Genomic DNA, 17,234 nt, shown 5'->3' on the forward strand with positions numbered 1-17,234 from the left:
TTGTTCTAGATGGCTGATGCAGTATATCAGCGGAATGATTCGAGATTATATGGGAGAAAAAGAATGTGAAAAAAATGGTACAAGAAATGTTCAAAGAAGGAAAAGGTGGTAAAGCCATGGTTTTAGGAATGCTTCATAATGTGATGGCATTATGTATGGGGATTTCCTAGTCCTAAAGGAAGAACTAAAATATAATCATATGGAAATAAAGTCAGAGATAGCAATATGCATTTGAAACATGAAAAATAGAGCTATCATCAGCCATACAAGACTAATTGCTAATTGAGGAGCAAAATAGGTCTTACATATCTCATGGTACATATTAGAGAACTTCTTAAAGATGAATTTTCTTGTATCTCTAATGACACATTGGTCATTCCCATACTAACTAATAAATAAACTCCATTAGTCATCTTGTTTCTGAATAAAACCCCAAGTATGGCTGATTTTAATTACAAATTACTTTCTCTAGAATATATTTTGGCTTTACAAAAATAACACCCAAGCCAATTTTTCCCAAAGTAGATAAAGTGAATGATAAGAAGCACTCATTTTAAGTTTTTCTATAATCATTTTCAAAATGTAGGTTATCTGCTTCCAAAAGGATTTGAGATATTTTATGACAAAATACATAATGAGACTATTAAAATAGAAATAGTGCCTCAAAAACCACATAGAGAGAATAAGAAAATACACCTACCCTACTTGGGCCTACAAATATATGGTAATTGAGTGCTGAGATTCTTGGTAGCCAAGGTAGATTGAAATTAGGTTGATTTCCCATTTTATTTTAAGATCAAAGTGAATTGTCAACCTTGCTGACATAGATACTGAGCCCTATTACAAAGTAGTGTGGGATGTAGTCCAAGCATAACTATTCTTTAAGTTTCCCAGGTAATTCAAATATGCAGCAAGAATAGAGAATAGCTGACTTGTGTAGGACAAGGCAGGAAGGTTTATTGGACTTGTAAAAAATTACTTAAGGGAGGTGCCTGAGTGGCTCATTCGGTTAAGTGGCCTACTCTTGGTTTCAGCTCAAGTCACTATCTCCCGGTTTCCTGAGTTCAAGCCCCATGTTGGGCTCTGCCCTGGCAGCATGGAGCCTGCTCAGGATTGGCTGTCTCTCCCTTGCCTCTCTGCCTCTCCCTCACTCATGCTATCTCTGTCTCTCTAAAAAAAAATTAAAAATTACTTAACCTCCTATGGTGAAAGTACATATCTTTTTCTTTACAAGTGGCTTAAACGTAACCATAAACTACAGATGATTTCCAATGGAGTTCAAATCTGAATGTCTAATTATTAAGCCCAAGGAACCCATGAAATACACTTATCAGAAGCGGCTAAAATAATTGACTTTTTTCTGCTAAGGACTTGGTTTTTTTTGTTTTTTGTTTGTTTTTTTTTGTTTTTGCTTTTTGTAATCCAGCTTTACTTTTCTTTCTTTTTTTAATTTTTTTTTCTTAATGTGTATTTATTTTTGAAAGAGAGAGAGACAGAATATGAGTGGAGGAGGGGCAGAGAGAGACAGCGACACAGAATCTGAAGCAGCCTCTAGGCTCTGAGTTGTCAGCGCAGAGCCCGATGCGGGGCTCGAACTAATAAACCGTGAGATCATGACCTGAGCCGAAGTCGGAAGTCTAACCGACTGAGCCACCCAGGCACCCCAGGTTTACTTTTCTTTTAGCTCATCTGTGTTAGATTATGGTTTAGTTATACCAGTGCTCTTATCAATATATGTGGAAGTCTAATTCTCTGTTTATCAATTTCTCAGGGTTCAATGAAAGCCAAGCTACTGCTTGGTGAGTAAGAACCAGATTGTGGATCACTTAGCAACTGTGTGACTGTGGGCCACTTACCTCCATGGGCATCGGTTTCCTCATTTACTCCGTAGTGCTATTGTAACAATTAAATAAGCTTCAATGGACACATAGTAAGCAATCAATGAGTGTTAGGGAATATCACTATGCATTTTAAGTGCAGACTCTTTGTCAACTTTATCATTAAGGAGGCTTTGTCTTCTTTCAATATGTTCCAGGTGATGTCTGCTACCAATTACTGATTACCCCCTAAAGTGTTTCTCTTTCTATTGATCAGTTGTTGGAGTGTGTTAGTCTCTTGCTTAGCTGTGTTTTACTTCAGGGTTCTCTGTCAGACTGGTCAATGATGACATATGCCATCCCTAGGTAATTCATAATCTTTGCAGATAAATAGTGGTCATTAAAAAAACAGAAGTTAAACACTAAAGAGAGACTGAGAGTGAGAGAGAGAGAAAGAGAGAGAGATGTCAAAACTATGTTGCTTCCCCCAGAATAGGAGTTAACTTAATTACATAGCTTATTATTAATGTTATTTCTTAACACATCGGATGCATATAATGAGATCCAAGGGGCAGGAGCATCGCTACGTTGAACGGTTTAATATGCTATAATGAATTTTACAAACTATGAGTGCCCAAAGTGTTATCGTTTTGGCACTTCTAAAGTGAAAATTAAGAAATCACTGAAATAATGTGTACAAATGGCAATGTATATGAACTTGTGGGGGAAGAAAAAAGTCAGAGCCCTGAGGAAGCCATAAAGTTAAAAAAAAAAGCAATAAAAATATTTTTATACTCACTAAGTGTCTTCTAAAGGTGAAATGTAAAAATACTGAGAAAGCCAAATTAGTAGTAGTAATAAAATATGATCGTCTTACGACATTATTTCTCATGGACCTGGCTTGTTTTTCTGTCTTGCTTAAAAATGCCCCTTATCTGTAAGTTTAAGAATTTAATCATTTCTCTCAAGGAAGTGGTAAATGAAGTAAGTTGTTCTTATGGCATTTAATATTGAAATTATATATGACAAATATTGGACATCTAGGTTGCATTTTAAAATTATGACCGAAAATTAAACTCTCGTCAGTGTTTCCGACTACCTGTCATACTGTATATGAATTACTTTTGAGGCTTTACATTAGGGTCAAGTTGTGAGGCTTCTCATTTCCCTAAGGAATCATGAAATGCCAACAAGCTTACTTATTATTTATTGGTGAATTTATTTCTCTTTTTTTCCTTTGAAAAGCTCAAGTTATTACACAAATAATTCATCTTCCTAAAAAGTTTCTTTAGTGCACCTATATAAACCAAAGAGGAAACAAGAAAGAAGGTAGCAGACAAGAGGCAATGTCTACAAATATGGTAACTACAGTTTGGTACCAATTAGGATTTATTAACTCTCCCAGTGTAGATTAGACTATTCTTGAAAATCAAGACACTTGTTATCAGGTTTGTTTGTTTGTTTGTTTTTTCATGCTAGCGTGGTGGGAGACATTTATTTCTTCCAAGTTCATGGATTTCTTTTGTACTTTTATCAGCTCCCTAAATCTTTGGCCCATGGACACAATTTTGGACTCAAGTCACAATTGTCATCCATAGAACACTCTACAATGTAAAATCTATTTTATAGATTTTATCTATTACATATCTGAGATGGACTTGGATCTTGCTTGCATCTTTAAAATGGAGAGATTATCATTTAAATTTAGGGGCGCCTGGGTGGCTTGGTCGGTTAAGCGTCCGACTTGGGCTCAGGTCATGATCTCACGGTCTGTGAGTTCGAGCCCCGCGTCAGGCTCTGTGCTGACAGCTCAGAGCCTGGACCCTGTTTCAGATTCTGTGTCTCCCTCTCTCTCTGCCCCTCCCCTGTTCATGCTCTGTCTCTCTCTGTCTCAAAAATAAATAAACGTTAAAAAAATAAATTTATAAAACACGAATGGTGGCTCAGAAGAATTAAGTCAGTGGCCCAAAGTTGTTCAACTTGGAGTTGAAATCAGGAAAAGAAATTGTGATATTCTGCTTTAAAAGTCTGTGGGCTTCCCCAAATATGATATCCAATTAGCTATCCAATAAGAGAGGACCAAAATATAAATTTGAAGTGTTTTTTCCTCAATTGTATAAGTGGACAGAGACGTAGTCTGCTTCCTTTTTTTTTCCTGTGTATTGGTGTTTTCACTGTATTAAAAGAATAATAAATGTGAAAATAGGGTTATAAAGATGATTTTAACATTTTTACGCTTGCTGAACACTTTCAACATAATATATGTAACATAGTGTATTTGACTGTTTTATAAAATAAGTATAATTATTGGAATGACATGCTGGCGCATTTGGGTGGCTCAGTTGGTTAAATGTCTGATTTCAGCTCAGCTCATGATCTCCCAGTTCGTGAGTTTGAGCCCTGCACTGGGTTCTGCACAGACAATGCAGAGCCTGCTTGGGATTCTCTTCCTCTCCTTTTCTCTCTCTCTCCCTATCTCCCACTTGCATCCCACCCCCACCTCTTTCTCACTGATTCTAAATAAATAAACTTAAAAAAAAATAGAATGGAGGAGCTCCTGGGTGGCTCCGTCGGTTAAGCCTCCGACTTTGGCTCTGGTCATGATGTCGCAGTTTGTGAGTTCGAGCCCTGCTTCGGGCTCTGTGCTGGCAGCTCAGAGCCGAGAGCCCACTTTGGATTCTGTGTCTCCCTTTCTCTCTGCTCCTCCCCTGCTCACGCCCTCTCTCTCTCTCTCCTTCGAAAGTAAATAAACATTCAAAAAAAGAAAATAGAATGGCATGCTAATTCTCAATATCCTATAGGTGGGGTGATCTAGGAATGCAACACTAATGTGCATTTGACTGATGATTCTAACCCCTTTCATAAATGTGAAACCAAAGCCCAAATGCTTCACTTCTATTTCCTCCCCACTACACCTCAGGTTCATGGTTCACCCACTAAGTTTCCTATTGTGGGCTATGACAAATTACCTAAAATTTAGTGGCTTAAAACTATGCTAATTTGTCATATACTTTTTGAGGTCAGAAATCGAAAATAGGTCCCTCTGGGCCAAAAATAAGGGTGTTGGTGGGTAGTGTTTATTCTGGAGGCCCTAGAAGAAAATCTGTTCCCTTCTCAGCCTTTAATAGCTTCTAGAGGCCACCTGTATGACCTGGCCTGTGCCCCTTTCTTCTCTGTTCCAAGCTATCAAGGGTGAGGACAGTTCTCACATTGCATCGTTCTGATCTCTTTTTCTGCCTTTCCTATTTTTAAAAAATCCTTGAGATTACATCAGACCCACCCAGGTAGTTCAATATAGTCTCCCTGTCTTAAGGTCAGTTGATTAGCAACCTTAATTCTATCTAAAATCTTAAATCCCCCTTTGCACGTCAGGTTGCCTCTTCACAGTTTCCAGGGATGAGAATGTGGACATCATCAGGGTCCATTTTTCTGTCTACCAACACCCATATCCACTGATTTTTTTGCAGTCATATGACTTGCACTGAGAGATCAAAATTAGCATACGGGCTTTGAATACATTTTTTCCTTGGACGTTTTATGGACACTGGTAGCCTGTCTTTTGAACGAAGTGCAGGTAAGTGAGATAAAACAAGTAAGCTGGCAGGAATGGCAGAGAAAATGAGTTCACCAGGGTAGCAGAAGGTTCACCTGTGTAGAGACTGTTCTGGCTCAAGAATGAGGTTTCAACTGAGTTTAATAATTAAACGTTTAAGTAACACTTCAGAGCCTTACTCCGTGTGTCTCTCTTGATTCCTGTTAGACATTGTAATCCATCCAGACCAAGGGATGCTATTTAAGGGCACAAAACTTCATTCCATAGGATGGGAAAAGTAAATGTTTTTAAACATATATAGTCTCCTAAACAGATTGACCAGGTGCAGTTTGGATGAAGTGTCTAAGATGGAAAAGGAAAAAGGAGACGAAAATTCCGGAGCATCTGTTTGAGTGCATCTTAAAATGAACATTTCATTTTCATTCACTTCAGTACGGGAGAACTGAGTCGGGCGCTCGTGAGGCAGGCTTCTGTCTGTGCGCCTAAGCTTCTATGTATTTTAGGAGGTAGCTTCTGAAAGGCTATTTTTCATCTTTGTTATTATTGTCTATTTGTTCATTTATGTTTTAGTAGCTGGAAACCTGAGCAGTTTTCCTGCGGTTCCACTTGGTTCTTCAGCATTGCTCCCTTGAACTGCTACAGACTAACTCCAACTGCGTAGCATAAGACATAGGTTTATCGACTTCATTCAGCTGCTTCTGGAACCCCATGGGTGTGTAGAGTAGTCATGCAAAGCAACCGAGCGGCATGTGAACTGAGCTTTTGATGCTTATCACAATAGCAAAAGAAAGGAAAACGAAAAAGGAAAAGAAACCTCTGCTTGCATTCTGAGTGCTTTTGCGTGATTAATCTACGCGTGCCCAACTGAGCCTAATGGCTGGATTTGCAGTATGTAGATTTTTCAGCACAGTGGTGGGCACAAAGCAAGTGCTTAGTAAGTCTTTGTTGCATTGAATGTCTTTGTGAAGACAGTATTTTTCTCATTAGTTGCTTGTCAATATTCTCTTTTTCTAAGTAGGACTTCCCCCCTCCTGCCTTCCTGCTTCTCTGTGAGTGTAAACATAGAAACTTACAAGGGACTGTGCCCAGTTTCAAATAAAGTAGGAAGTAGGAGGTGCAACCCAAGCGTGGCCCAGGATGCTTTCGCCATTCTGTTCCATACCAACCTTGCCAACCCCTGCTATTTGACTCACACCTTTGAGAAATGAATGAGATGTCACAGTTTTCAGCACACAGTAGGGACTCAGCATTTTCATGTGGTTCAGTGAAACGGGAATCACAAAAGAGGCGGTTTCAGAGGATAGGTGAGATTTTAGGCAAACATATTCCAAGGAGCTGACATTTCAGATGAATGTCTTTACCTTTTCATGAAAAGTGGTAAGCCTGAAGGAACCTTCCCATTTTTGTAACTTTTCAGTAAGGTAATTGACTAAGATGTTGGATTCTTATGCATATATTTGTTCATGATCTTGATTTGGTGAGGAAATGCGTTCCAAGATGCATTCGTATTTGCAGGCAGTGTTCTAAGGAATTTCTTAATGGGTGAGCAAAGTCTACTTTACAATCGCTGATTTCAGCCATTGATTCCCTAATCCAACACACCCAGCTTCTACAGTTTCAGAGAATTAAGAAACGGGAAAAGATATTAAATATCTTCTGCTATAACTTCTTCATTTTAAAGTCAAGCATACTAAAGTTGAAAGATTAGTCTTTTCCCCATATTTCACACTTAATACCAGAGCCAGTACTTTAATCCAGTTCTGATTCCCCAGGTACGAGTTATTTCCAGGGGCGCCTGGGTGGCTTAGTCGGTTAAACGTCTGACTTTGGCTCAGGTCATGATCTCATGGTCTGTGGGTTCAAGCCCTGCATCGGGCTCTGTGCTGACCGCTCAGAGCCTGGAGCCTGCTTCCGATTCTGTGTCTCCCTCTTTGTCTCTGCCTCTCCCCTGCTCTCTGTCTCTCTGTATCTCTCAAAAATAAGTAAACATTAAAATTTTTTTTAAAAAAGAGTTATTTCCAAAAAGGACAAGAAATATTGAAACATGTCAATAAATGACAATTGAATATAAACTATTTTCAAGGCACTATCGTTGAAACGGAGGTATAATGGATAAACATTGCTTATGAGGATTTTACACACTACTTGAAAAGTTCACGATAATATTTAAAAATGTCAATACAACAGAAAAGTTGTACTTTTTACATTTAAGTTTTTACATTTTTATATGGTTGAAAAAAATTTAAAAATAACACTTCACAGAATGTGGAAATTATATGAAATTCAAATTTCTATTTCCATAAATAAAGTATCATTGGAACATGGCCATACGCATTCATTTATGTATGTTCAGTGGCTCTTTTTGCACAACAACAGCAGCATTGAGTGGTGGGGGCAGAGACCTGTGACCTGCAAAGCCTAAAATATTTACTTTCTGTCTCTTAACAGAAAAAGTTTGCTAATCCTGGACCAGGTGTCTATAGACAGTAAATAGAGCAAAAGATAGATCAAACAATCGTGTCCACAGTGTACAGGACCCACAATTTGTGTTTGAGAGCATAATACCTATTTTAAAAGTTTTAGAAAAAAAAGTTTGCATTCATTTGCTAAGAATTTTAGGCTTTGGCTATTCTGTTTCCTGCCATTTTTCATGAGGGGGTGGGAAATAGGAGATCCATTTGTATTTTTAGATTAGAGTAGTTCTTGAGTAAATACTGAAAGTCACTAACTTTTTTTTCTCATTTGCAAAATCAGAATATAATATGACCCATGTAGGGATGAAACGAGGAGAAGTGATAGCAGGAGTAAAATAAATAGTACCTTTACAGTACGTAGCGGCCACTATTTTAATATTGATATCACTGTTCCTTTGCAATATTAGGTAGTTTATTATCTACTGGACTAAGAATTATAAAGTATCATCTGCATCCTCAACCTGTGTAGGACAAACATAAACAATAATGTCAAATATGTAATTACATGCAAGTCAAAAGAAATAAATACAGTTATTTTATTTCTTCCCCAATGAGCATTTTAATTAACTAGTCCAAATGTTTCAACATATTACTTTTTAATATCCTTTCACCTGCTATTGACTTGAAAGAAAGAAAAACTGTTTGAAGTATGGAAGAATACTGAGATGTGAGCCAGAGAAGATGCCCCTAAAAAGTTTAAAAGACCTGGTTAAAGTTCGTTTGAAGGTCCTGCCAGACGTATTCCATTTAAGGCACTATGGAATCCTAGATATGTTTGTGCGGTGACCATTGACGTCAGTTGAAAATGTTTGCAGATTAATCAAGTACCTGTGCCGTTGCAAGAAAGATCTCACAGACTTAGCTAGATCCTCTTTAAAAATAAAATGTAGTGTTCCTTATGAATGCTGCGATGTTCTGCTCCATGCCTGTTTCAATGCTTTACGACTGACAAAGAGAGTCATTAGAAGTCTGTTTGATGGACGTAACTAAGTGAATTGGAAAAAATAAAAAAGCCTTTTCAGCCCATTCAGAAATAATTGATATGACTAAGACAGCTGTATGTGAGTTCCAGATAAGGAGACAATTTATGAAAAACTATTGAAGCTAAAAAGGAAGGTGCAGATTTAAAGTTCTCAATAAAGTTGTCTGTAAGACGCAGAGCAGTATTCAATAAGGAAAGAGATTTACCCTGAAGTTCTTTCCGCGGCATCCTTAGGGTCTTATCCTCTTGCAAACGAAATCCCCATAAACATGGAGTCACTAGGTTATCAGAAGTGGCCTTCGAGGGGGACAGTTCCTGCACTCTTCCCCGAGGTTATGTTTTCTCTTTACTGCAAGTAGTGTGTACAGCAGGATATTTCTGAAGTTCACCTCAGTTGTTTACCATTTTCTAAATTGGCCACTGTCCTATCAAAGAAAACAAGTTTTTACTGTGCAGGCTGTAACTCAGAAGATTTTGCTAATGCAGGTAGAAGGCAAATACCTTTGAGAATGTCTGATTATGGGCCATAAAATGTGCTTTGATTCTATGATAGTCACTTTTTAAATCAATTAACAATTAAGAATGAATAATAAATATCCATCTACTTGTGAATGTGGTCTCTTGCTTTTCTTGGGAACTGTCAGTGGACTTCATGATTTTTTTAATGGGTAGCACCTCGTAATGTCACATATATTTGGCAATTATTGAATTCTGAAAACAAAATAGCATATTCGTTTCAAAGTTAATTTTCTCGATGTTTCAAGTTATAAATGCTACATGTTATTATGCCAGTGCTTTCAAAAAGGGAGTGGTTTTATGAGTCTCTAAAATTTAAAAAAAATTAATGAATCTGCAAGATGAAATAGAAATTGTGGTAGTTATCATATCTTTAGTAAAACTTGACATCAGCTTTCTAGATAGTAAAAACAAAACAAAACAAAACTTAAAAAAATTTTTTTAGTGTTTATTTATTTTTAAGAAAGAGAGAGGAGATAGAACATGAGCAGAGGAGGGACACAGAGAGAAGGAGACACAGAATCTGAAGCAGGCTCCGGGCTCTGAGCTGTCAGCACAGAGCCCAACGTGGGGCTCGAACTCAGGAGCTGTGAGACCACAACCTGAGCCGAAGTCGGACACTTAACTGACTGAGCCACCCAGGTGTCCCAAAACAAAACTTTTTTTAAGAAAATTCCTTCAATCATCTTATGAATGTGAAATGTATTGACCTGACCTCCTTTGAACCTTCTGAAGAAGAGTAGGGTGATATCTGGTCCCAGCTCATATTTGAAGTAGAAATTCTGGTAACATCTCGTGTGACCTGTAAACCTGTTATATTGCCTAGATTTAGGTTTACTGTTTGGCAATTTGCGTTATCAGCTATAGAGATGCAATTTTAGAGAAAAATAATGAATCTAATGTTCATCACATTTTCCCTTCATGAATGCTTTATGCCCATTGCCATAATGTCATTAGAATGCAAGCTTTATTTCTGTAATCAAGATATAGTCTAGGGGCTCCTGGGTGGCTCATGGTTGAACTTCTGTCTCCTGATTGGGGCTCAGATCATGCTCTCATGGCTGTGAGATCGAGCCCTGCATTGGGTTCTGTACTGGGTGTGGATCCTGCTTGGGATTCTCTCTCTCTTTCTGCCCCTACCCTTCTTAAATTCCCTTCCTCTCAAAAAAAAAAAAAAAAAAAAAAAAAAAAAAAAAAAAAAAGGAAAAAAGATAAAGATAAAGATAAAAATATAGTCTAACTCCCTTCCTCATCAAGCAGGTTATATTTCTCCTAATCCCAAGTTTACTGATATATCAGTTCTAACATCTGTTCACATTTTCCAGGAAAAAAAGAGTATCAAAAATATTAAAGAGCAAATGCATTTATTGAATACGTTACATTGTGTACCCCACAGCACCGAGTTTAAATCCTTATTTTCTGTGTTTGTCCTTTCCAGTCTGTGAGATTAATCTTATAGGGAAATGTTTACTGCATTCACACACCTCTTACCCCAGGACTCATGAGCATTTCCAAAAAATAGGGGAGGGAAGAAAAAGGCAACCACCTTGGGCTCCCCACAGCCTGCGTATAGAAGGTAGAAGACCTCTCCATTACATTTCTGCCCATTTCCCATTGGACCTCTAGATTTTCAGAAAATGAAGTGAATAAAATTATATAAAGAATGGAGAATGCTTCTTCTAAGTCTTTAGGACTTTAAATCAATGCCAACTCTGATGCATTTCCATCAACTGGGGCCTGGGATGAGGAGGAAGATACATCTAATGCCTTAGGGATTGCATGTTATCTGGAGTTACCTTTGAATATATTTGCAACGACCTCTAAAATATCTGAAAAGTCCCTGTAGTAGGATGTGTCTTCCAGTGAAATTCTCCTCTGTGTCATAATTGGAGGAACAATTAGTTGATAAATGACATTCCAAAAGAAGTGACTGCAGAGACATTCATGCCCAATAGATGATTAGATTCAAACACCTTTTGAAAAAATGGCACCCTTGTATGCACATATTTATTTTATAAGCAGCTTGCGTTTGAACAATAAAAGCACCACATTAACAGGAGAATTAGATTTGAAATTTCATATGAATTTTTAAAATTCTATTTAGAAACTTTGTGGATTACTGAACAAGTTCTATATTAAAACAACAACAACAACAACAACAAAAACAACAAAACAATACAAAAAACCAAACAGACAAGAAAAGAAAAAAGCAAAAACCTAAAACGTAAGAAAAGATATCACTCTAGTTATACAGCTTTGGCCTCAGCTATGATACCGTTTATAGTTCCCTCTTTGAGGGAGCTTAAGGTTTTTATTTTGTAAACCATCTGATTATTTCTCAGAGAATTTAAGTTAGTAAGGGGCAGGTATCGTTATCTCCATTTTAGACCCTGAGCCTAAGGCAAAAGAACCAAAAGGTCAGCTAACTTGATTGAGGTCAATAGTGAAACTATAGAGGTGTTTGGAATAAAATCCTTTCCTTTTTCTGTTATTTCCAATATAACATTGTTTTTTCTCATTACACACACGCATACCATACATCCTGTTACTCAACATGTTTTACTGTTTACCTTGCCTTTGTAATTTTATTTTTAATTTCTTTTTTTAATTCTTAGTTTCTTATTTCTCTGATTTCATTCATTCCTATTGTACCTTATATTACGGGGCTTTTAGCTGTGCCTTCAAACATTGACCTTAAAGCAAATGTTTTCAGAAAAAAATGAAGAAAGAACTGTGCATAAATAAACAAAACTCTTTGCACAAACCTTTTTCTTCTAACTGTAATCCTCTTATGTCCTATTTTGAAAATTAATAGCCTATCCCCACTTTCTCAATTTCTCCTTAGAAGGCTCAACCTACAAACCGTTCCTTTGCAATGCCTGCCCTAAATCCTAAGCAAGTTTCATGGCATATTTTTTGTATCTCCATTTCATTGGAAACCTAATTATATTATACTTGATCTGTTTTTATATACACACCTATACGATTTTGAGTTTTTTTAATTTGTAAAAGCAATATTGGGACATACTTAAAACCCTGAGAGATAATGAATATAAAGCAAATGTACGTATAGTGAAATAATGAGTAAGTCCAAGCATCCAGACATTCTAACGCCTTGCTGCCCATTGCCATTGATGTTTTTTTCATAGTTCACTTTTTCTTGGCATAATTCTCTGCCGCCAACATTTCTCCTTCCTACTCCTTTGCATGAAATGGTCTAAACACATCTTCAATCTCACTTATTCAATTAGAGCATTCATTTGCTTCCATAAAATCTCCGATTACCACTCCCTCTTGTGTGTAATTGTCACGCATTTTCCACTCAAAGTTTTTGGAATGCTTTTCTTGAAGACCTTTTTCTTGCATTACTTATTTAATTTTTGAACACATCTTCACAATTTCAAAATGCTAGAAGGCTGACAGTTTTTTCTCCTCTTCTTGTGCTTTTTCCTGTTTTAGAAAGACCAGCTTGTCTTTGCAAGACAAGAAATCATTTACCACTCTGGACAGAATAATACAAAGCTCAGACACTTCAGGTCACCAGATGTCTGTCCATACTTTTGCACCCCAAGATGAAGCCATGGTTCTACTCAATCTCCAGAGAAACTTTATCAAGGAATACTTAAAGGACCACCTGGCTTCCTGGGCAGTTTGTCTTTTTGACTGCTTTCAGTTGCAGGGTTTCTCCTTCCTCTCTGTGCCTCTTCATTACCCAGAGGGACTTTATAAACTACTGATATCCATTCACACTCTGAACACTGATTCATTGGGTTTAAGTCGAAGTCCTGTACTGGCTTGGTGCTTTTTGACAAGTTCTCTGGGCCATTCTAAGGCATGTCTAGGTTCAAGAATCCCCATGTAAACCACGCTACTCCAGAGTATCAATAATTAACTAAGTGATATATATATATATATATATATATATATATATACATATATGTATATGTATGTATATATATGTACATACATATATAATGCAAATTCATTCTCTGTGTCATGCCACACAGTCAACACAGTGCTTTCCATTTTTTATTGAGTTGGCATTTCGAGAATCTATAAAAAATGTGATTTCTTTATCTTAGCTTCTGCTGTAAAACCTATCTTCTCAATAGACCCAAACTGGTGATGAATGATGGTATGTAAATACTTGTCTATCTGCCCATTTATTTGTCTCTCTATCTCTATCTTGTATCTATCTATCTATCTATCTATCTACTATTTATCTATCATCTGTCTATCCATCTAATCTGTGTGTCTGATTTACCATTGGAACAAAACCTTAACCCTTGCATTAATGGGTTTTCCTTCAGAATTTAGGATTCTGCACTAATTTGTTCACATAGCCAACTTAAATACTTTGCCAGAAGAATTTTGTTTTCAAAAAACATCAAAATAGACCTTGAAATAGTAATGTAATACTGATATTGTTGGTATTGCTGAATTGTAATGGAATATTTTAAAATGTGGTTAAAAATGACGGATGGGGGGGCGGGGCGCGCCTGGGTGGCTCAGTCGTTAAGCGTCCAACTTTGGCTCAGGTCATAATCTCATGGTCTGTGATTTCGAACCCTGCATCAGGCTCTGTGCTGACAGCTCGGAGCTTCGGATTCTGTGACTCCCTCTGCCTCTGCCCCTCCTCCGCTCGTGCTCTGTCTCTCTCTCTCAAAAATAAATAAGCATTGAAAAAATGATGGATGGGATTTTTCATGATTCATTGTATGATACTCTCTATTTTGGATTTTTATTGTCAGCTATTTTTGTTTCAACCATTAGGTGTTATTTATTTATTTATTTATTTATTTTAGTTTTCTACACATACAAAAAGCATTCATGAATCTAGACATTTTTTATTATATAAATAGATTTTAGTATTTTAAATTTAAAACAGCTTTCTTTTCATCATTAAATTTAATATGTAACCTAAAATAATTTATGGAAATTAAAATAGTCACAGAAAATACACAGATTCATAGAACCTGTTAAATGGTACATGATAGAAAAATAATTATCTTATTTTTGACATTTTTTGTTACAAACATAACCTATCACCCCTGTGCTGTCCTACTACTACTTTGGTGGAACCAGCATTTAATTACAGATTCTGAGTTACTCCCATCACGTAAACATCACCATTTTTTCTATTTTTATATAGAGATGGAATAACATTTCTCATAATTTATGATATACTTTCCTTTGTCAATTTATTAGTATGTATTAGTGTTTCTGTATTCATTTTGGTCTTTCTTCTTGGGTTAAGGAAGACTGTTTCTAAAAGGTTTGAGGGGTACCTGGGTGGCTCAGTCGGTTGAGCTTCCGACTTCGGCTCAGGTCATGATCTCGCCATCTGTGAGTTCCAGCCCCACGTCGGGCTCTGTGCTGACAGCTCAGAACCTGAAGCCTGTTTCAGATTCTGTATCTCCCTCTCTCTCTCTGCCCCTCCTCCACTCATGCTTTGTCTCTCTCTCTCTGTCAAAAATAAATAAACATAAAATTTTTTTTTTAAAGATTTGAGAATCAAGAATAGCATTGGACAGTCCTTTCTGTGTGTGTGTGTGTGTGTGTGTGTGACCCATTGCTATGTCTTGAAGTGATATGTCTGAATGACCATTACTGTCCTTTTCTAAATTCAACATTGCCATTTAAAGCTTATTGTTCAATAGTATTTACTGAATATTTTCTTTGTGCAGAACAGTGTGGTTTTAGGAAACGGTAAGTGGCCTTATTTCTGAGGTGAGACTGAGGAAATTCAGATAATTAGCAGTCATCTGGGAGTGATAAGTAGAAAAAAAAAGTAAAAAACTTTGTGCACATAAGATAAAGCCTGGTAAATACATATCGACTTCTATATTTACTTAAAATGTAAGTTAAAACATCACAATTGTATTATTGTGAAGAAATAGAAGTATTATTAATGAAATAAGAGTAATGATTTTAGAGTTTATTGCCAGTAAATTTTGGGTCATTATATATATATATATATATATATATATATATATATGCTATTTGTACTAGAAGTATTTCATAATTGTTTTAAAAATACTGTAGTTCCAATTCGGTGAAACATTATAAAGAAGAGAAATGTTTTCCCTTCATAATAGGATTCAGCAGTTCTAAACGTTTGATTTTGAATTAGAATGAAAGATAGGATTTTATAAAGACTGTCCTCTCCAAATAAGTATATGAAGGGCAAGGTACTGGGTTAGAAAAGCTAATAATGGACAATATTCCTGGCCAGTGTTCTGAGATAAAGTGAAGGGAAGATTTGTGGAAGCATGCATTTGTCTCTAGTGAAACCACTTTATAAATTTGGGGGAAATACTGTAATTCTTCTTAGCTTTCCCTTGAATAACCTACATGTGTAGATTGGTCCAATCATGACTCATGATTTGAACCATTCGTATTCAAGTTATAAGAGTGCAAAAAAAAAAAGGCTTTTGACCTTTCTCACTATTTTCTGGCAACGTTATTATTTTTATACCTTATATTAAAAAGCACCAGTCTGAGCTGTAAGTTTAAAAAATACATTTATGCCGTTTTCGAGTCACACACAAGTTTTCAATGGCTACAGCTATTGCCAAGAATAATCTCAGAGAGATATCACAGAACCTTTTTATATTGTTTTTCTTTTTTCCCTCAACTGTTATGTGCAGAATACTATCAATGCATGGCATTAGTTTGTTCCCTTAATGAGCCTAATTTTTTTGTTTTGTTTTGTAGTTACAATAATCTGTAAATTCTGTACATAGTAAATCTTCAGTGCAGCCAACTTTGGTGTCATAGTAACTTGTGGGATCCAACTGGATAAAAATTTACAACACTTTAAAATTACAATTTAAAGGCTGTGCGTGCGGTAACTACTTTTGAACAAACTATAAACGGTCATTGTAAGCACATACAATTAAGCTTGGGGGTTTATTTTCTGTTCCCTGGTTAAAGGAACTTTTATCTATTAGTTCAATGCTACCCTTACAATCTCAGGGTCAATAGGTAATATTTTTAATAAGAAGAAAAACAGGAATGTATTCCTATCTCCTAACAGTGTACCTAAATTCCTATTTATTAGTTATCCCTTTAATAGTTTGAGTCAACTGCCAGAACACTCATTTTAAAACCATTGTATCATACAGACAGAGTTTTTAAAAATGAATGCCTACAATGATTATTTCAATGTGTATTGCCTTCCCAAATCAGTGACACTTGTGATAGAGTCTATTTGTGAAAAGTCTATTTGAAGTGAAGACTACAGAATAGAAGAAGGTTGAATACGTGGTACTAACATAGAGTTCAATGTGTATTTTAGTGAAATTGCTGTTTTCTTATCTCTGTTGCAGAAAGGGAATTTTCAGGGTTTTTTTTTTTCCACAATGAAAATGAAATTCTAGGCACTGCCTCAGATAACACAGTTAACCAAATAGATTTGAACATCTCTAACCATTTTGTATTGAATGAGTCGCCAGTAGTCCTTGATGTATGTCGTTTATGTGTTTTGTAATAAGATCGTTTACAATCTTACACTTTAGTGACATTCAGAATCTTTTCTTTTGCAGCCATTTCGTAGAGTGACGTTTTCTGTTGTGAGTCAGCCTCAGGACCCACATCAGGGGTCACTGCAGAGTTGCTATGACAGCGGGCTGGAGGAGTCAGAGACACCAAGCAGTAAGAGTTCATCAGGGCCAAGGCTGGGTGCCCTTCCACTCCCAGAGGACAGCTACGAAAGGACCACGCCGGATGGCAGTGTTGGTGAGGCAGAGCATATGGAAAATGGTAGGGGCAAACACAGCATCCACACACATAATCACGCTAGTGAGCCATGATAAGTAGACTCATGAGGCTCAGTCTAAATCCAAAGCAAAATAACTGACACTAAAACTATTGTACCTAAAAAAAATAAA

The 17,234-nt window shown here is 36.6% G+C and overlaps 1 protein-coding gene across 3 annotated transcripts in view; it reads left to right on the forward strand.

Moving 5' to 3' along the window:
* PCDH7 (protocadherin 7) overlaps positions 1-17,234 on the forward strand; it is a 424,220-nt gene that overhangs the window by 172,541 nt on the left and 234,445 nt on the right. For all 3 annotated transcript variants that reach the window (XM_049630412.1, XM_049630414.1, XM_049630413.1), the window contains exon 2: positions 16,890-17,106. In XM_049630412.1, coding sequence (XP_049486369.1) covers positions 16,890-17,106 — 217 coding nt within the window. The remainder of the gene's footprint in view (positions 1-16,889; positions 17,107-17,234) is intronic.

Source organism: Panthera uncia, chromosome B1 (genome assembly GCF_023721935.1).
Source record: "Panthera uncia isolate 11264 chromosome B1, Puncia_PCG_1.0, whole genome shotgun sequence".
In the NCBI taxonomy this organism is placed as follows: domain Eukaryota; kingdom Metazoa; phylum Chordata; class Mammalia; order Carnivora; family Felidae; genus Panthera; species Panthera uncia.